Below are 21,963 nucleotides of genomic sequence, written 5' to 3'. Positions count from 1 at the left end.
CACACCATTTCCTGATAGTATTGAGAATTCTCAGGATTTTGACTCATAACAAAATAATGATCCTAGGGCCATGGGCAAGTTTTGAAGTTGAACCCCTGTGCAACTCTTCACCATGCTCCAGAATCAGATTCCTTTCTTTGACCCCAGGTTTTTAAATTTTTTTTGTATGATGTCTACCTTACCACTCGATATTGTTCTGTTCATGCATTTTTGCTAGCTTTTACTCTTCTTTACTCATTTTATTTGGTCTTGGGAGAGGGACATTCAATCTACTATCTGATCTCAGAAGCCTAGTTCACTTCTTTCTAACATTTAACAAGGAACTGCTGCTCTTCGGTTATTACCACAATAATGCTACATAACAAACATTTTTGAAGACTCAATGACTTTCACTAACGTTTATTTTTCTTGCAACATGTCTACGGGTCACTGTTGTGGCTCAAATTCAGAATGTGCGTTAACTGACCAGGCTTGCCTCCAGGCTTTAGATCGATTTCAGGCCAGCTCTACACATCTGTACAGTCTGCTTGGACTAGTAGTTGTGTGGAATATCCTCTTCATGGTAGATTACAGAAGGTGCAAGAGGATGGGTTGAAAGAAATCCCTGTATCCTCAGCCTCATTTCTGTCCACATCAATGAGGCAGGGAAATTATATATTGACTCTAGTTAGAAGACCATGAACATCTGTTAACAGCGATTTAACCTGAACATAACTAGCCTCTAAAAACTACCTTAGCTCTATGGCAGCACTTTCCTCGGGCATCTCCCTTTCCGAGTGCCTCTTTCCCATTCTTGTTCCCATCTCCTCTTTTTTGCACTGAAATAATGGTATTACTTAGGGCCTATTTTGTTTTCTCTATATATACTGGATTGTCCCTGGACAACCTCATCCCTTCATGTTAACTTCCAGACAAATTAGTTTTGAATTTTCACCACTATTCAAACTTTTCTCCTGAGCCCTCGATCCAAATTTCTATTGGACATTTCCATTTGGATGGGCCATAGACTGTGCAATCTTGGCCTGTCATAAACTGAATTTATCATCCTCTTGCTTTTCTCCCAGTCCCTGCCTGCTCTTGTTCTTGTATTGATTGTCTAAATTAAAGTACCACCATCATCCACCTAGTCACTGAAGTCAGATTCCTGGAAATACCTCTGAATGAATTCTTTCCTTCCCTTAGCTCTCATAGGTCAGTTTCTAGAGAAAACGCCTAAATATCTCCAAACTCATACTCCACTCCCCAATCACTAGTTCCTACCTTCTAGGTCAGATCATCGTCATCTTTGACCTTGCCTAGCACAATCATCCCTATGTAGAGTCACTGCCAATAACTTGACCCTCTCAAATCTATGCCTCACATTACTGATAAGATGACTTTTCTAAAACACAAATATGAGCATGTTGTTTTCTCTTAAAATTCATCAATGGCTTTCCATTGCCTACAGGATAAGACTATACTTGTCAGTATGGCATACAAAACACTTTAGGATCTAAACCAGCAGCCCTTAAGATATTTTCTGCAGACTCTGATGAGTCCCTGAGACCTTTACAAGAGCCCCACGAGGTCAAAACTACTTTCATAATAACACAAGACATCACTTTCCTTTTTTACTGTGTCAATACTTGCACAGATGGTATAGAAGCAGTGGTGAGTAAAACTGCCGGTGCCTTCACACAAAACAAGGCATTAACATTAAACCATATGACTAGTTATTATTTTCTTTACTACCATGAACTTATGGTTATTAAAAAAAAAAAGCAAAGCAATAAAATGTACAGATGGTCCCTGATTTACAGTGGCTCAATTTACAATTTCTTGACTTTGGTTAATCGGGGTATTAAGTGCATTTTCCAACTTAACGATGTTTCCTACTTACGTTGGGTTTATTGAGACTTAACACCATCTTAGTTGAGGAGCGTCTGTATTGATTTTGTTAAAATCTCAAACCTCGAGGACACATCCCTTTTAATATTAATAGGAAGTACACATGAAGCACTTCTGCTGCATACTGAAGTAGGATGCCTGTCTTAGGGAAAAGCGGTTCTGTGTCTGGATGAGTATGAGCTGAACTCCAGTCACTCTGAAAGGACGATTGACAGGCAACCTATGCTTATTCACACTTGAGTGTTTGGCAGATGTTTTCTTGAAAATGAATGAAATTAAACAAGCCTGACACTTCAAGGATAACAACTGACTACATTGTTGCTAATGATAAAATTTGAGCTTTCAAGCAAAAATTAGAATTTTGGAAAACTAGTACCACCACTGTGGGCTTGACAGCTTCATAATACTTACAGACTTTTCTGATGAGATTGGTGATATTATTAGTGATGTGGATGGCAAGAAAAGGGGAGGAAGGGAGTGAAGTGTATCAGCATTTGGAAGATTTGTATAACTCACAGAAACATGTTTTCCAAATGACAAACACCTGACGTTACAAAACCATGCATGAGTAAAAGATTCATTCAAAATACAGAAGAGACCAGTGGATGTTAATGTAATAGTATGAAAAGCTCACTGATAGAGTTTCAGATTCCACATTGCAGCTAACTTTTAAGAAGTTACCCCTTGTCAAGTTTTGGTGTAGTAACAAAAATATCCCTATCATCTAAAAAGGGTACTAATATACTCCTCATTTTCCTAACTTCTTATCTGTGTGAGAATAGATTTTCTTCCTATACTTCAATCAAAGCAACATCTTGCAAGAGGTTGAATGCAGAAGCATATATGAGAATCCAGCTGCCTTCTTCTACCAAACCAGATATTGAAAAGATTTGCAAAAAATGAAACAGCCAGCTGTCTCATTAATTTTTTTTACTTTGGAAAATAATTATTTTTCTATTAAAATATTATATTTGTGTTTACACATAATGGGTTTATTATCACCATTTTTAATGAATTAAATGTTTTAATATTTCTTAGTTTTAATATATAATATGATAAAATCAGTAGATGTAATCCACATATACAAAACCTCTTTGGGGTTGTCAGTTTTTTGTTTTGAGTTTTTTTGTTTGTTTGTTTCTGAAGACAGAGTGTCACCATGTCGCCAGGCTAGAGTGCAGTGGTGCAACCTTGGCTCACTGCAACCTCTGCCTCCTGGGTTCAAATGATTCTACTACCTCAGCCTCCCAAGTAGCTGGGACTACAGGCATGCGCCACCACACCCAGCTAATTTTTGTATTTTTAATAGAGCCGTGTTTTCACCATATTGGCCAGGATGGTCTCTATCTCTTGACCTCATGATCCACCTGCCTCGGCCTCCCAAAGTGTTAGGATTACAGGTGTGAGCCACTGCACCTGGCTGAAGTTGTCAATTTTTAAGAGTGGAAAGGGGTCCCAAAACCCAACATTTTGAGAACCACTTGTCTAGACATCACCCTCCACTCCCTCTCATCAGTTGCCAGTCCTCAACATAGACGCCATGTTCTCTATGAACCCGTGCCCGATGTGAAATGCCTATGAGCTCTGTGTGAAGTGTCCTTTCCCTTTCACTTAAATGTCATCTCTTCTGTGAAGCATCAGAGTGAGAAACTCATGCCAACCTCATTCATTCCTCTAATGAAGTGTTTGCTGAATGACAATGCTGATCCACAATCCTCCATCCAATCCAAATCTGAAGGTTCTAGGAAGGTGGTGCTTGTGCTGTATCTGCAGTGGGTCCTGGGACAGCACAGTCTACTCAGACACATACAGAAACAGTGAAATGTATGAGTGTCCCCAGTGAATGGGACAAGCAGAGATTGTAAATACCCACCCAAGATCAGTTAGGCAGGCTGTTCCCAAAGAAGTTAACTGCAGACTTTCAAAAAGAATTTGTGTCTTTCAGAGAGTTTTTGGATTTCAGGATTGCAGATAGAACATTGTGGACCTGTATTTAGATTAATTCTCTTTCTCGCCAGCTAGACTCTAACATTTTAGAGAGCAAGCTTTAGTGCAATGTTTGTTTCGATGGAAGTGCTAGAAATACACAGAATAAGTGAATGCTGTTACCTCATAAACCATGAAGGGCTCTGATAACAAATAGTGTCACTTTATTCTCATGTCATTTTATTTTTAGTGGCAGCAAGCTCATAAATATTTTGTAATGGTATAGCAGATATGGGGAGATAACTCAGATCTGTGGTAACCATCATATATTTTGCCTAATTTTACAGATTCTAAAAAAAGTACTGTGTGCCTCATATATACACACACATCTTGTTTTATCACACTTTGTTTTATTGCACCTCACAGATATTGTGTTTTTTACAAATTCAAGGTTTGTGGCAACCCTGTGTCAAGTCAGTTGGCACCATTTTTCCAACAGCATGTGCTCACTTTGTGTCTCTGTGTCACATTTTGGTAATTCTCTCAATATTTCAGACTTTTTCATTATTATATCTGTTATAGTGATCTGTTATCAGTGATCTGCGATGTTACTATTGTCATTGCTTTGGGGTTCCACGAACTGCCACCATGGAAAACAACGAGCAATAAATGTTGTGTGTGTTCTAACTGCTTCACTTCCTGCCCATTCCCCCATCTCTCTCCATATCCTTGGGCCTTTCTATTCCCTGAGACACAACAATATTGACGTAGGTCAATTAGTAATTCTATAATGGCCTCTAAGTGTTCAAGTGAAGAAAAGAGTCACACATCTCTAACTTTAAATTAAAAGCTTGAAATTATTAAGTTCAGTGAGGAAGGCATGTTGAAAGCCAAGAGAGGCCCAAAGTTAGGCCTCTTATACCAAACAGCCACACTTGAATGCAAAGGAAAAGTTCTTTTTTTTTTGAGATGGTGTCTCGTTTTGTTGCCCAGGCTGGAGTGCAGTGGTGCAATCTCGGCTCACCACAACCTCTGCCTCCCGGATTCAAGTGATTCTCCTGCCTCAGCCTCCCAAGTAGCTGGGACTATGGGTCTGCACAACCATGCCCAGCTAATTTTTATATTTTTAGTAGAGACAGTGTTTCACTATGTTGACAAGGCTGGTCTCAAACTCCTGACCTCGTGATATACCTGCCTCAGCCTCCCAAAGTGCTGGGATTACAGACATGAGCCACTGGGATTACAGGCACCCAGCCTGGAAAAATTCTTGAAGGAAATTAAAAGTACCACTCCAGTGAACACACAAATGATAGAAAGCAAAGCAACTTTGAGGTGATATGGAGAAAGTTTTAGTAGTCTAGATAGATCAAACTAACCACAACATTTCCTTAAGCCAAAGTCCAATTCAGAGCAAGGCCATAAATTTCTTCAATTCTGTGAAGGCTGAGAGAGGTGAGGGAAGCTAGCAGAGGTTTGTTCATAAGGTTTAAGGAAAGAAGCCACCTCCATAACATAAAAATGCAAGGTGAAGCAGCAAGTGCTGATGGAGATGCTGCAGCAAGTTATCCAGAAGATCTAGCTAAGATCATTGATGAGGGTGACTACACTAAATGACAGATTTTCTATGTAGATGAAGCAGCCTTCTACTGGAACAAGATGCCATCTAGGACCTTTATTGCTATAGAGGAGAAGTCAATGTTCAGATTTAAGACTATAAAGGACAGGCTAACTCTCTTATTCAGGGCAAGTGCAGCTGGTGACTTTAAGTTAAGGCCAGTGCTCATTAACCATTGCAAAAATCCTAGGACCCTTAAGAATGATGCTAAATCTAATCTGCCTGTGCTTTTTCAATGGAACAAGAAAGCCTGTGCAGTTTCGTTTACAGCATGGTTTACCGAATGTTTTAAGTCTGCTATTGAGACCTACTGCTCAGAAAAAAAAGATGCCTTTAAAGAAATTCCTGCTTATTGACCATGCACCTGGTCACTCAAGAGCTCTGATGGAGATGTAGAAGGAGATGAATGTTGTTTTCTTGCCTGCTAACACAGCATCTGTTCTGCAGTTCATGAACCAAGGAGTCATTTCAATTTTCAAATCTTATTATGTCAAAAATACATTTCATAAAACTATAGCTGTCATAGATGGTAATTCCTCTGAAGGATCTGGGCAAAGTAAATTGAAAACTTGCTGGAAAGGCCTAACCACTTTAGAGCCATTAAGAACATTTTTGATTCAAGGGAGGAGGTCAAAATATCAACATTAATAGGAGTTTGGAAGAAGTTGATTCCAACTCTCATGAATGACTTTGAGGAAGTAACTGCAGATGTGGTAGAAATAGCAAGAGAACTAGAATTGGAAGTGGAGCCTAAAGATGTGACTGAATTGCTACAACCTCATGACCAAACTTGAATGAAGAGTTGCTTCTTATGAATGAGCAAAGACAGTGTTTTCTTGAGATAGAATCTACTCCTGGTGAAGATGCTGTGAACATTGTTGAAATCACAACATAGGATTTAAAATATTACATCAACTTAGTTGATAGCGCAGTGGCAGGATCTGAGAGGGTAGACGCCCATTTTCAAAGAAATCCTACTGTGATTAAATCAAACAGCATCGCATGCTACAGAGAAATCTTTCAAGAAAGGAAGTCCATCAGTGCAGTGAACTTTATTTTCATCTTATTTAAGAAATTGCCACAGCCACCCCAGCCATCAGCAACCACCACCCTTATCAGTCAGCAGCCATCAGCATCAAAAGCAAGCAAGACCCTGGGGACAAAGGGAAGCGAAGCCGGAGCTGCGGGCGCTTTTTCTGCCCGCAGTGTCTCAGATTCATTCTTAAGGAACTGAGAACTTAATCTTCCACAATGTCAAAAAGACCATCTTATGCCCCACCTCCCACCCTAGCTCCTGCAACACAAATGCCCAGCACACCAGGGTTTGTGGGATACAATCCATACAGTCATCTCGCCTACAACAACTACAGGCTGGGAGGGAACCCAGGCACCAACAGCCGGGTCACAGCATCCTCTGGTATTACGATTCCAAAACCCCCAAAGCCACCAGATAAGCTGCTGATGCCCTACATGAGGTACAGCAGAAAGGTCTGGGACCAAGTAAAGGCTTCCAACCCTGACCTAAAGTTGTGGGAGATTGGCAAGATTATTGGTGGCATGTGGCGAGATCTCACTGATGAAGAAAAACAAGAATATTTAAACGAATACGAAGCAGAAAAGATAGAGTACAATGAATCTCTGAAGGCCTATCATAATTCCCCTGTGTACCTTGCTTACATAAATGCAAAAAGTTGTGCAGAAGCTGCTTTAGAGGAAGAAAGTCAACAGAGACAGTCTCGCATGGAGAAAGGAGAACCGTACATGAGCATTCAGCCTGCTGAAGATCCAGATGATTACGATGATAGCTTTTCAATGAAGCATACAGCCACTGCCCGTTTCCAGAGAAACCATCGCCTCATCAGTGAAATCCTTAGTGAGAGTGTGGTACCAGACGTTCGGTCAGTTGTCACAACAGCTAGAATGCAGGTCTTCAAACAACAGGTCCAGTCCTTAATGGTTCATCAGCGAAAACTAGAAGCTGAACTTCTTCAGATAGAGGAACGACACCAGGAGAAGAAGAGGAAATTCCTGGAAAGCACAGATTCATTTAACAATGAACTTAAAAGGTTGTGTGGTCTGAAAGTAGAAGTGGATATGGAGAAAATTGCAGCTGAGACTGCACAGGCAGAGGAACAGGCCCGCAAAAGGCAGGAGGAAAGGGAGAAGGAGGCGGCAGAGCAAGCTGACCGCAGCCAGAGCAGCGTGGTTCCTGAGGAAGAACAAGCAGCCAACAAAGGCGAGGAGAAGAAGGATGGCGAGAACATTCTAATGGAGACAGAGGAGACTCACCTTGAAGAAACGACAGGGAGCCAACAGAACGGTGAAGAAGGCACGTCTACTCCTGAGGACAAGGAGAGTGGGCAGGAGGGGGTCGACAGCATCGCAGAGGAAGGAACCAGTGATAGCAACACTGGCTCGGAGAGCAACAGTGCCACAGTGGAGGAGCCCCCAACAGATCCCATACCAGAAGATGAGAAAAAAGAAGAAATGTTGCCTTGTTTTATGTGTTCTAAATACTTTTTTAAATGAAAAAGTGTTTTTTGGTTTAAAAAAAAAAAAGCAAGACCCTTTTGATGAAAAGATTAGGACTCTCTGGGGGCTCAGATGGTTGTTAACATTTCTTAGTATTAAGAAAGTTTTAATTCAGGTATGTTCATTGTTCTTTTAGACATAATGCTATTGTACATGGTATACACGGTATAAACATGACTTTCATACACACTGGGAAACCAAATGTGAGACTCTCTTTATCATGGTACTCGCTTTACTGCAGTGATCAGGAACAGAACCTGCAATATCTCTGAGGTATGCCTGTATTATCTAAGAGCATAATTTGTATACTCCAGGGGCAATGCCCACAAAAGGCTATATGCCAAAGACAAGTTATCTAAATGTGAGTTAGCACTAGCCACTGGGCTCACAGAAGTTCATCTGGGGAAACGTTAGAAATAGTTCTTTAAAGAGACTGTGGAACATTCTTCTGGCATCACTGCACCACCAGGGCTAAGTCCTTTCTTTGAAGCTAGTGTATTGAAATTTTCTCACTGTGAAGCCAGATGTCCAAGCAGAGATTTCATATCAAGGAGAAATGCTGTAAAATTTTTGCTTGCAGGCATAGAAAAGAGATTTTATAGCATTGATGCTTCTCTCCCTTGGCCAGTGACTGGAGTTCACAAGAAAAGGTCAGCTGCCAGTAGGACATCTAGCAATCTGGTCTGTGTTACCAGAAGGGCTTGGTTGGGGGCAGGGGGTAGGGGGTGTAGAATATTTCATAAGATTGGGCAATTCTGACTGTGCTAAAAGCTTACAGGAATCAATTTCTCAAAGAATAAAATTACAAACCTCATTGTGGTGTTTTAGTAGCATTGAGAAACAGAAAGAAATTTTGATGCCTAGGATCAAATGGCATTGTTTGGGACCTGTTCATTATTTAATTCTTGTCTCCCCTGTATGCACCTCCTAAGGGCACACAGGAAAGTGACATTTTCTTTGTGCCCTCCTGAATTAGAATTAATAATGCTAAGAATAGAAATGTATTTTCCATCCCACCTAAGGAGGTTTCCCTGCTCACTCAGAAAGGAAGACAGAGCCATTCAGTCATAGTAGCATAAAGCTTAAGTGCCATTTTTCAGGAAGAATTCTGTGGAAGATAAGCTTGGATACACCGTGGCAGTGAATTATGACCTTGCTTCCTAGAGCAAGAAGAAGCAATAGCAATAAATGAGCAGAGAAGAAATGAACAGTTCTCTCTCAAAATTATTATTATTTTTTTTTTACTGCATACCTTCCCTCCTCTTCTATTCTCTGGCAATTTTTATTTTATTTTAAAACTAGTCAAATAAGATTATTTGTTCAGTGGACAAAATCCTTCAAGTGCATGAAAGATATTTTTTGCCCCTGGAACATTGCCTTGTGTACATTAAGGAATCAATTAAGGTTTGATGAGCAAATGCACAAATGTGTGAGTAGAGTGATCGAAAGAACACAGGTGAAAATAGATTCCTCTTCACTAATGGCTAAATTGTACTCTTTGGAAGTCACTAAGTGACTATATATGGTCTTTTTTGTTTGTCTGAGACAGGATCTCACTCTGTGGGCCAGGCTGCAGTGCAGTGGCACAAGCTCATCTCCCTGCAGCCTCCAACTCCTGGGCTTAAACGATCCTCCCTCCTCAGCCCCCAACCTTGGTAGCTGGGACTACAGATGCGCATCACCACGCCCCTCTAGTTTTTGTATTTTTAGTAGAGACGGGGTTTCACCATGTTGCCCAGGCATGGTCCAAAATGAAGTGCTTTGGTTAATAAACTATTGGAATATATATAGATTAATTTAGTTTTTTAATTTTAAAAATTTAACAAAAAATTACTTGGACATTGTTAATCGTTAATAATCCTAAACTGTATCAGAGGTAGTTCAAAGGCAGTATAATGAACATAATGATCATTGAATCACATAAATGTAAGCCTCAGCAACCAAAATTACTGAATGATCAATTTAATATGTATTAGGTGGTGCAAATTACTTTTGTACCAGCCTAATATATACTACCTAGGTGTATACACACATATTTGTATATGTAGTCATATGTCACATAACAACGTATCAGTCAAGATGGACTACAAGATGGTAGTACCGTCCCATAAGATTATGATGAAATATATGATGAGAAATCCTTACCGCCCAGTAACTTCTTAATGATCCTGACCCTTTGTAGGCTAGCCTAATGTGTGTGTTTGTGTCTTATTTTTAAGAAAAAGTTTATAAACATAAAAAAATTAATAGATAAAAGCTTATGGAATAACGATATAAAGAAAAATAAAATATGTACAACTATTATTTGTCAAATAAAAATAAATTTTTTAAAAACAAAAAAAATACTGTATAGCTACACAATGTTTGCTGTCACCAAAGAGTCAAAAAGTTTAATTTTTTTTTAAGTTTATAAAGTGAAAGTGTTCCAGTAAGCTAAGGTTAACTTATTATTGAAGAAAGAGAATGTCTTATACATTTAGCATAGTCTAAGTATAGAGTGTTTATAAAGTCCACAGTAGTGTACAGTGATGTCCTCAGCCTCCGCATTCACTCACACTCACCCACTAACTCATCCAGAGCAACTTCCAGTGCCGCAAGCTCCATTCATGGTCAGTGCCCTATGTAGGCGCACCATTTTTTATCTTATATACTATATTTTTACTGTACCTTCTCTGTATTGAGATATATTTAGATAATTGCCTGCAGTGCAGTAATGATACAGTCATGTTACAGTATAGTAACATGCTGTACTATAGGCCATTATACCACAATGGGTAAGGTGCAGTAAATGCCCTTGAATACATTTACTCAAATACCACTTCCACAGCAGTTCCCTTTCTCCCACGTCCTTGATGAAACTGACCACAGCTCCAGTCCCTATGATCATGGCTAAGCTCAACCTTCTCATCACAAGCAGAGGATGGTCCGACAAGTGGATAGACTGTATGACATTATTTCTCTTGCAACTCTTGTTAACTACCAACCAATCTCTTGTTCTTTTTCTGATGTGTATATGATTCAACTCTTCCATCTATTGTCTTAAAGTCCCTTTTGTAATCCCAACATAATACAGAAAGTTTACAGAGTAGTCTATTTCCTCTTCTCCAAATTCCATAGCGTTTTTCTACTTCTAATCATCCTCTAACTCTATGCAGCATTTGACTACATAGATTGGCCAACAATTTTCTTTCTAGAAGAGGGGTTGTCAAGCATTTTCTGTAAAGGGCCAAATAGTAAAAATGTTAGGCTTTGCAGGCCATATAGTCCCAGTTGCAGCTACTCAGCTCTTAGCACTATGGTCTGAAAGCAGCCATAGACAGTATGTCAGCAGATGGGCATGGCTATGTTCCAATAAAACTATTGACAAAAACAAGGTAAGTGCAAGATTGGCCTGCTGGCTATAGTTTGCCAACCCTTGATCTAGATACTCTTAGCTTATATGATACTTCTTTTACTTGTCTCTCTTCTGCTGGTCTCTCTTCCTCCCAGTGGGTGTTCCTCAAGTGTTATGTCTAGCTTTGCTTCTCCTTTTCTTTTCCACACTGAGATCATCTCCTCTGTGATGTCAGCTGTCACTTCTATAGAGATAATTCCCAGAAGCCCTGGCCTGATTCCTAATTGGATCCTATATCTTGAATGCCTGTAAATCATCTTCTTTTGGAGATGCAATACTATTTCAGAGTCACTATCTACAACATTGAGGTGTTATCTCCCCTTCCAAATTGGCCCTTCTTTCCGGTCTACCGGGGTTACCCCCAGTGTTTCTGTTTCCTGTTAGAAACTTTGAGTTCATCTTTGTCCTTTCTTTCCTTCATCCCAATTTATCTCAAGTCTATCACCAGAGTCCTTGAATGTATTTCTTATTCCTGTGATATGACCCTATTCAGAGCCCTTCTCAACTTGCAATTGATGGAAAACAGCTTCCTCTCAGCCAATGTCCCTGCCAAAGGCTCTCAGCTTCAGTCCAGTGTGAAGAACTCTGCCAGAAAAATCTTAAATCACTATGATGTCCTTGCCTTACAAAGAGGGTTTGGAAACCAATAGGAAAACTAGCAACCCAGTGGACAAAAAAGAGCAAAGAACATGAATGCAGAATTCATAGACAGAACATCAATGTCTAGCAAACCTATGAAAAAAATATGTTCTTTCTTACTCATAAATAAATGTAAATCAAAAGCTCACAGTTTTGAAGGGACAGATTACCAACTGACTGGCATAAATTTTGGTTTTGAAAATATGCTCAATGGTGAAGATATAGGAAAACAGGCAGGTTCATGCACAATTTCTGGGAATGTAAACCAGTGGGGCGTCTATGGAGGGCAGTGTGATCATATCTACCCAAATTGGAATGCACATAACCTTAGGACCAGCAGTTTCCCCTGACAGGAATCTATCTCTGGATATACTTGCAAGTCTATACAATATCAGTGCAGGATTTTTTGATCAAAAAACTGGGGAAAACAAATTATGATACATCTACACAATGGAATATTATGAGGCCATTTTTTTTGAGACGGAGTTTCGCTCTTGTTACCCAGGCTGGAGTGCAATGGCGCGATCTCGGCTCACCGCAACCTCCGCCTCCTGGGTTCAGGCAATTCTCCTGCCTCAGCCTCCTGAGTAGCTGGGATTACAGGCACACGCCACCATGCCCAGCTGAATTTTTGTATTTTTAGTAGAGACGGGGTTTCACCATGTTGACCAGGATGGTCTTGATCTCTTGACCTCGTGATTCACCCGCCTCGGCCTCCCAAAGTGCTGGGATTACAGGCTTGAGCCACCGCGCCCAGCCTATGAGGCCATTTTTAAGGAATGAAGTAGATCTCTTTGAAAATGAGGCAAGATTGCCAATACATAATAAGTGATAAGAGTGCAGCATGTCATATACATTAAAAAAAAAATGTTCTGAGTAGATCTCCAGATGGGTAAGAGTGATTATTTGGGGGCAATAGGACTTTCCACTTTTTAATTTTCTATGTTTTGATGATGTCTTAATTTCTTATGATGTCATATGACTAAATTGAATTTAGAGAGTTGCTTATAACATCATTATCAAACTCTTCTGCTTGGCTTTCAGAGCCTGTTCATGTTTCTCACTATTCCTTGCCACACACATTTTCTTTCAGTCAAGCTGGTTCTCACCATCCACAAGCATCTCACCAGCCATGCAGCCTTCCCTCTCTCATGCTGTTCACCTTCCTCCTCAGCAGCATCTTTAACTCTCAGACTTGCAAGTCCTAGCATCTCAGGGTCTTATCTCCCTCCTCCATGAAGCTCTGCTGACTGTCCCAGTTCTCAGGAATCTTACACTTTCTTGAGGTCCTGTTGTTAATCCTTAATAATCCTTTTATTGTTTCATGTCTCATATGTTTGGTTTCTGCATAACACCCACAGTACTAGGTGCTCAAACATAAAAACTTCATTGATTTAAAGAATATAATCCCTGGTTACTGGCCTGGCATGGTGGCTGATATGGCTTGGCTCTGTGTCCCCACCCAAATCTCTTCTTGTACTCCCATAATCCCCATGTGTTGTGGGAGGGATCCTCCAGTGGTAGATAATTTGAATCATACAGAGTTTCTACCATACTGTTCTGGTGGTAGCAAATAAGTCTCATGAGATCTGATGGGTTTATCAGGGGTTTCTGCTTTTGCAACCTTCTCATTTTTTCTTGCCGCCACCATGTAAGAAGTACATTTTGCCTTCTGCCATGATTCTGAGGCTTCCCCAGCCATGTGGAACTGTTAGTCCAATTAAACCTCTTTTTCTTTAGAGTCTCAGGTATATCTTTATCAGCAGCATGAAAACAGACTAATACAGTGGCTCACACCTGTAATCCCAACACTTTGGGAGGCTCAGGAGGACAGATCACTTGAGGTCAGGGGTTCCAGACCAACCTGGCCAACATGGTGAAACCCCATTTCCACTGAAGATGCAAAAGATTAGCCAGGCATGGTGGTGCGCACCTGTAATCCCAGGTACTCGGGAAGCTGAGGCAGGAGAATCGCTTGAACCCAGGAGGTGGAGGTTGCAGTGAGTTGAGGTTGTGTCACTGCACTCCAGTCTGGGTGACAGAGTGAGACTCTGTCTCATATTCATATATATAAAATCCTTGGTTACTGAATATGTTAATTTATTTTATATCTATTATTGTTTGTTTTTAAGGCAGCTTTAAACACATCAGCACCAACCTTGGTGTTAAAAGAAGTAGGGACCCCATGTCCCTATATCCATACACACACACACACAAAATTTTTAGATTAAATATCTAAGCCTTCAGTTTAACAAAATCCTCTTTTAAGTTTCAAATATCCTTGATGTGTTAACATATTAAACCACTTGAAGTAATTCACACTCTAATGTGAAACTGTTTAATCAGGGACTTTCTTCCTAGCAATTAGATGAGATCATCTCACTTGAAGGACTAGGAGGTGGTATTTGGAGGTGGGAGGGAGAACAAGAGGGCCAGAACAAGAGGGTGAGGAAGTCATTTAGCAACCTGAGGAATAGAGCTTGAAGATGTCTGCAGGGTGGAGCAGGCAGCCTTGGAGGCAACAGGAGGGGCTGGTCAGTGAAAATGGGGAAGGGGCTAGACCGAAATGGGAAGAATTGCCCCTGGAGCAGAACTGGGCCGAGAGCCAGCCTGTTGGTGGACTTCATCTCAGATCATCTTTGTTGCTATAGATCTTTAACACCTGACTTCAGAAGTCTTTCAAAACACTAGTGTACCTGATCCTACGTTTACAAGTATAGGTTGAGACATATATATACTTTTTAAAAAAGAAAATAGAATGTGTGGTATGTTGTACAAGTGTATAAACATTTCTAGATAAGTAGTGACTACATATATATGTATATTTTCCAACTAGTTATATGCTAATGAAAGAAAAGTGAAGTTATGAATAAACCGTTGTATTATCATAAGTGTACTGCCTAAGTATACCTTATAAATCATGGAACAATTTGAAGACATTTCTAGCTCATTTGGTTTGCATTTCTATAGAGTTATTTTTAAGGGACTTGTTGCTATTGCATAAGGAAATCTATACTATAGCATGATAAATTATACAATTTCAAAGGAACGGAACCAAAATCAATAAATTAAGCAAAATAAATCTAGTAGTACACATGTATCATGTTTTTCGAGTGTATGTAATTGGCAAAAATTAATGTGTTGCTGTCCTGCCATCCAAAAAGACCAAACTGTTATTTCCCAAGTTGTCAATGGGAGGCTATTGCTATAACAGCAGCAGCAATAGCAGCTAAAGCAAAAGATCTGGAGCGAGAGAGCCGGGATGGCTGGTGGGTTACAGGAATGCTTTAATGTTGGAAACACAGAGGAAAAAGTGGAATTAAAAACAAAGAACAGCCCCCATTTTTTCAAGAGAAGCAGAACCCTTTAGCTTTTATGTCTCTGTCACTTGCTGCAGGATTCTTCATAAAGCCCTCTAACCACCTAAATAAATATTCATATGGCTGTTCAACATCTCATTAATAAAACAAGATTTGGTGGTAAAGTATTTCAGAGTAACAGATGATTTGCATCTCACCCTTGTTTAACTTTAAATCTCAAGCAATTAATAAATTAGACTCGAGAGCTTTTTAAGAAGTAACATCTTACATGTACCACAAATTGCATTATTTTTATGTGTAAATAATGATGAAAGGGGAGATTTTTCCTTTGATGTCTATAAACTACACTGTAAAATATGCAGAAACATTCTTGAGTTTAGTTGGAGCCAAAACAAATAGACTAGTTCATAAAACAAAGCAGCAGCATTCTTAGAAACAAGCATTATTTTTCTTTTCTTCCCAATTGCTTTTTTCCCATCTTTTATATTCTTGCCATTCCTAGTGGCAGATTCATTTCAAATTCAAAAGCAGTGTTAGCCTGTATTCTCTCATCTGGAGAACTAAGCTCTTCTCAGGTTCCTCCCAATAAACTGGGCTTCCTGTACAACTCTTACAAGACCTCAGCTGGACTGCCAGTTTTCATGCAGTGAAACATTTTTGTCAGTAGTATTTCATTGCTGCCTACAAAACTAATTATTCCATATTTTAGCAAATACTCGTGTTCTTTGGAGAGATATATTTACTTTCCTCTCTATTTTCCAAGCTGGCTTATCTGATTTCATTTTGTTTTTCAAAATAGCGTCAGCAAATTCTTGTTGACAAGGTCTCTGAGTTTGGCCTGTTTTTTTTCTTTGGTATGGTTAATAAATAGCACTTCGTTGTAAGTTCATGTCTATCATGGAACAGAAACAGTTTGGGCTCCTGTTTGAGTACAGAACAAGTGTGTCATTAACAACACAAAATGGTCTGTGTTCAACATCTGATGCACATGTATTTTTGGTGAACACACTGTTTAGTATTTAGTGAGATACTGTGTAGATATGCTGATTTGGAGAAGCTCAGGATGTATGCCTGAACTCAAATCCTTCCCAGCTAGACAATGGATATTCTTCCATGTGATCAACTTTGCTGTGGCCCCTCTCTCAGCCTTGCTGCTAACAAATCTACCATTTCACTTCCTGACCTAATGCTTTTTCACGAACACTGATCCTGAGCTCCGACCACTTCAAATATCAGGCTTGTCTTTCAGATCTCATGGCACATTTTTTCTAGCTAGGTTTTTATTCTGATCTTCTTCTTTTCTTCTAAATGGCAGTTTTCCGCTTAAGCTCACTGTCACTCTGTTCTCAAACGTCATGTTCTCATCCATTCTTACTCTATTCTCAACAAAGCTTAATGAGCAGAATATTAACTATACAGGATTCATGTGACTCTGTTTTCTTTCATACCAGCTGAAATCATAATTCCTTGTTATTTCATTGATTAATTGAATCTTGAAGCTGAAAAGAATCTTAGAAAATTGGCTCTGATCCAAGATGGCCGAATAGGAACAGCTCCAGAGTGCAGTTCCCATCAAGAACAACGCGGAGGGTGAGTGCCCACCATATTTCCAAACAAATTTTCACTGCCCACAGACCAGGAGATTCAAAAGCGCCACAAGTTTTCAGCATAACGGTTTTAGCCAGTGCCGGCTTGGCGCTAAGAAACTCACACAAATGTGGGCAGCCATTTCAACTGGCTCCTGGAATGCCTGGGAGACAGAGCTGCTCACTCAACTGAAAGGGAGGGGGCAGAGACAGGGAACCAGGCAATCTGGCTCGGCAGGTACCACCCCCACAAAACAAGCAATCTGAAGTGCTCTGGATTGAGAGTTTCGCAGCAAGTGCAGCTGGACCTAGGACGGTCCATCTCAGTGGGAGGAAGGGCGACCACCACTACTGAAGCAGTTCACACAGCAGTTAGGCAGAGCCTGTGGTAGCTCAGCAACGCCTCTGCTGGCAGACTGTGACTAGATTACTCCATGTGGGGCAGGGCATCTATGAAAAAAGGCAGCAGCATGACAGGAACTTACAAATAAAGCGACCTTCCTAGGACAGAGCACTTGAGAAAAGAGGCGGTTATGAGTTCCACTGCAGCAGACTTAAAAGTACCTGCCCAGCATCTCTGCATGGAACAACAGAGCTCCTAGCACAGCACTTGAGCTCCTATAAGGGATAGACTGTCTCCTCAAGCAGCTCCCCAACCCCCATATACCCAAAGAGATGCCTCATAAAGGAGAGCTTAGGCTGACATCTGGCAGGTACCCTTCTGGGACGAAGATAACAGAAGAAGAAACCGGCAGCAACCCTTACTGTTCTGCAGCCCCTAGTGGTGATCCCTAGGCAAGCAGGGTCTGGAATGGACCTCCAGCAGAGAGGGGCCTGACAGTCAGAAGGAAAACTAAGAAACAGAAAGAAATAACTTCGTCATCAACAAAAAGGACGTCCACTCATAGACCCCATCCGAAAGTCACCAATTACAAAGACCACAGGTAGATAAAGCCACTAAGATGGGAAGAAACCAGTGCAAAAGAGAGGATGAAAACACCAAAAACCAGAATGCCTCTCCTCCTCCAAAGGATCACAACTCCTCACCAGCTGGGGATCAAAGATGGATGAATGAATCTGATGAATTGACAGAAACAGGCTTCAGAAGGTGGGTAATAACAAACTTCTCAGAGCTAAAAGAACATGTGCTAACTCAATTCAAAGAAACTAAGAACCTAGAAAAAAGGTTAGATGAGATGCTAACTAGAACAAAAAAGTGCATCAGCTAACAGGCAAAACATCCAGCTAGCATCAAAATGGCAGGATCAAATTCACACATAACAATATTAACCTTAAATGTAAATGGGCTAAATGCCCCAGTCAAAAGATACAGACTGGCAATTTGGATAAAAAGTCAAGACCCATTGGTGTGCTATATTCAGGAAACCCATCTCACCTGCAGGGACACACATAGGCTCAAAATAAAGGATGGAGGAAGATTTATCAAGCAAATGGAGAGCAAAAAAAAAAGCTGGAGTTGCAATCCTAGTCTGTGATAAAATAGACTTTAAACCAACAAAGATCAAAAGAGACAAAGAAGGATATTACATAATGATGAAAGGATCAATGCAACAAGAAGAGCTAATGATCCTAAGAATTCAGAAACTAACTCAGAACCACAAAGCCTCATAGAAACTGAATAACTGGCTCCTGAATGTCGACTCGATAAACAGTGAAATGAAGGCAGAAATAAAGATGTTCTTTGAAACCAATGAGAACGAAGACACGACGTACCAGAATCCCTGGGACACATTTAAAGCAGTGTCTAGATGGAATACATGCCCGCATGACATGCGAAGAAAGATCTAAAATCAACACCCTATCATCAAAATTGAAAGAGCTAGAGGAGCAAGATCAAAAATACTCCAACGCTAGCAGAAGACAAGAAATAACTAAGATCAGAGCAGAACTGAAGGAGATAGAGACACAAAAAACCTTTCAAAACATCAATAAATCCAGGAGCTGGTTTTCTGAAAAGATAAAAAAAAAAAAATAGACCTCTAGCCAGATTAATAAAAAAGAAAAGAGAGAAGAATCAAATAGATGCAATAAAAAATGATTAAGGGGATATCACCACTGATTCCACAGAAATACAAACTACAATCAGAGATTACTACAAACAACTCTATGCACATAAACCAGTAAACCTCGAAGAAATGGATAAATTCCTGGACACTTGCACCCTTCCAAGCCTAAACCAGGAAGAAATTGAAACCTTGAACAGACCGATAATAAGGGCTGAAGTTGAGGCAGCAATTAATAGACTACCAACCAAAAAAAGTCGAGGTCCAGGTGGTTTCACAGCTGAATTCTACCAGATGTACAAAGAAGAGCTGGTACCATTCCTTCTGAAGCTATTCCAAACAATACAAAAAAAGGGAATCCTTCCCAAATCATTTTATGAGACCAACATCATCCTGATACCAAAACCTGGCAGAGACTCAACAAGAAAAGAAAACTTCAGGCCAATATCCATGGTGAACATAGATGCAAAAATCTTCAGTAAAATACTGGCAAACCGATTGCAACAGCACATCAAAAAGCTTATCCATCATGATAAGTAGACTTCATTCCAGGGATGCAAGGCTGGTTCAACATACTCAAGTCTATAAACGTAATCCACCACATAAACAGAACCAAAGACAAAAACCACGTGATTATCTCAATAGATGCAGAAAAGGCCTTTGACAAAATTAAACAGCACTTTATGCTAAAACCTCTCAATAAACTGGGTATTGAAGATACATATCTCAAAACAATAAAAGCTATTTATGACAAACCTAGAGCCAATATCATACTGAATGGGCAAAAACTGGAAGCATTCCCTTTGAAATCCGGTACTAGACAAGGATGCCCTCTGTCACCACTCCTATTCAATATAGTACTGGAAGTTCTAGCCAGAGCAATCAGCCAACAACAACAACAAAAAAAAAGGGTATGCAATTAGGAAAGGAGGAAGTCAAATTGTCTCTATTTGCAGACGACATGATTGTGTATTTAGAAGACCCTATCATCTCAGCCCAAAATCTCCTTAAACTGATAAGCAACTTCAGCAAAGTCTCAGGATACAAAATCAATGTGCAGAAATCACAAGCATTTCTATACACCAATAACAGACTAATAGCCAAAGCATAAGTGAACTCCCATTCACAATTGCTACAAAGAGAATAAAACACCTAGGAATACAACTAACAAAGGATGTAAAGGACCTCTTTAAGGAGAACTACAAACCACTGCTCAAGGAAATAAGAGAGGACACAAACACATGGAGAAGCATTCCATGCTCATGTTTAGGAAGAATCAGTATCATGAAAATGGCCATACTGCCCAAAATAATTAATACATTCAATGCTATCCCCAACAAGCTACCAATGAGCTTCTTCATAGAACTGGAGAAAACCACCTCAAACTTCATATGGAACCAAAAGAGGGCCCACATAGCCAAGACGATCCTAAGCAAAATGAACAAAGCCAGAGGCATCACACTACCTGATTTCAAACTATACTACAAGTCTGCAGTGATCAGAACAGCAAGGTACTGGTACCAAAACAGAGATATAGACCAGTGGAACAGAACAAAGGCCTCGGAGGCAGCACCACACATCTACAAACAGCTGATCTTTGACAAACCTGACAAAAACAAGCAATGGGGAAAGGATTCCCTGTTTAATAAATGGGGTTGGGAAAACTGGCTAGCCATGTGCAGAAAGCAGAAACTGGACCGCTTCCTGACACCTTACACTAAAATTAACTCCAGATGGATTAAAGACTTAAACATAAGACCTAACATCATTAAAACCCTAGAAGAAAACCTAGGCAAAACCATTTAGGACATAGGCATAGGCAAGGACTTCATGACTAAAACACCAAAAGCATTGGCAACAAAAGCCAAAATAGACAAATGGGACCTAGTTAAGCTCCAGAGCTTCTGCACAGCAAAAGAAACAATCATTAGAGTGAACCGGCAACCAACAGAATGGGAAAAAGTTTTTGTAACGTATCCATCTGACAAAGGGCTGATATCCAGAATCTACAAAGAACTAAAACAGATTTACAAGAAAAAAACAAACCCATCCAAAAGTGGGTGAAGGCTATGAATAGACACTTTTCAAAAGAAGACATATATGAGGCCAACAAACATATGAAAAAATACTCATCATCACTGATTATTAGAGAAATGCAAATCAAAACCACATTGAGATACCACCTCATGCCAGTTAGAATGGCGATCATTAAAAAATCTGGAGACAGCAGATGCTGGAGAGGATGTGGAGAAATAGGAACACTTTTACACTCTTGGTGGGAGTGTAAACTAGTTCAACCATTGTGGGAGACAGTGTGACACTTCCTCAAGGATCTAGAAATAGAAATTCCATTTGACCCAGCAATCCCGTTACTGGGATATACCCAAAGGATTACAAATCACTCCATGATAAAGACATACATGCACACGTATGTTCATAGCGGCACTGTTTACAATTGCAAATACCTGGAACCAACCCAAATGCCCATCGACGATAGACTAGACAAGGAAAATGTGGTGCATAAACACCATGGAATACTATGCAGCCATAAAAAATGATGAGTTTGTGTCCTTTGTAGGGACATGGATGAATCTGGAAACCGTAATTCTCAGCAAACTGACACAAGAACAGAAAATCAAACACTGCGTGTTCTCACTCATAGGTGGGTGATGAACAATGAGAACACATGGATACAGGGAGGGGAGCATCACACACTGGGGTCTGCTGGGGAGGGCCATGGAAGGGACAGCAGGGGGGTGAGGAGGTTGGAGAGGGATAATATGGGGAGAAATGCTAGATGTAGGTGATGGGGGCATGGAGGCAGCAAACCACATTGCCATGTGTGTACCTATGCAACAATCCTGCATGATCTGCACACGTACCTCAGAACCTAAAGTACAATAAGAAAGAAAAGAAAGAAAAAGGAAGGAAGGAGGGAGGGAGGGAGGGAAAGAAAGAAAGAGAGAGAGAGAAAGAAAAGAAGGAAAGAAAGAAAGAAGAAAGAAAGAAAGAAAGAAAAAGAAAGAAAGAAAGGAAAGAA

The 21,963-nt window shown here is 40.2% G+C and overlaps 2 protein-coding genes across 13 annotated transcripts in view; both read left to right on the top strand.

Moving 5' to 3' along the window:
• CEP112 (centrosomal protein 112) overlaps positions 1 to 21,963 on the top strand; it is a 641,834-nt gene that overhangs the window by 446,982 nt on the left and 172,889 nt on the right. The window lies entirely within an intron of this gene.
• Positions 6,570 to 7,975, top strand: LOC116525823 (SWI/SNF-related matrix-associated actin-dependent regulator of chromatin subfamily E member 1-like). 2 transcript variants are annotated; one of them, XM_032242016.1, is made up of 2 exons: positions 6,571 to 6,727; positions 6,833 to 7,975. In XM_032242016.1, the coding sequence occupies exons 1-2, from the start codon at positions 6,680 to 6,682 to the stop codon at positions 7,955 to 7,957; spliced, it is 1,173 nt and encodes a 390-aa protein (XP_032097907.1). In that variant the 5' UTR covers positions 6,571 to 6,679; the 3' UTR covers positions 7,958 to 7,975. The 2 variants fall into 2 exon arrangements, with proteins under 2 accessions (XP_032097906.1, XP_032097907.1); XM_032242015.1 differs by having other exon boundaries at positions 6,570 to 7,975.

The sequence above is a fragment of the Sapajus apella genome, unplaced genomic scaffold (genome assembly GCF_009761245.1).
Source record: "Sapajus apella isolate SASKATOON/1434 unplaced genomic scaffold, GSC_monkey_1.0 scaffold48, whole genome shotgun sequence".
Lineage (NCBI taxonomy): Eukaryota > Metazoa > Chordata > Mammalia > Primates > Cebidae > Sapajus > Sapajus apella.
This window is presented reverse-complemented; position numbering and strand designations above follow the sequence as displayed.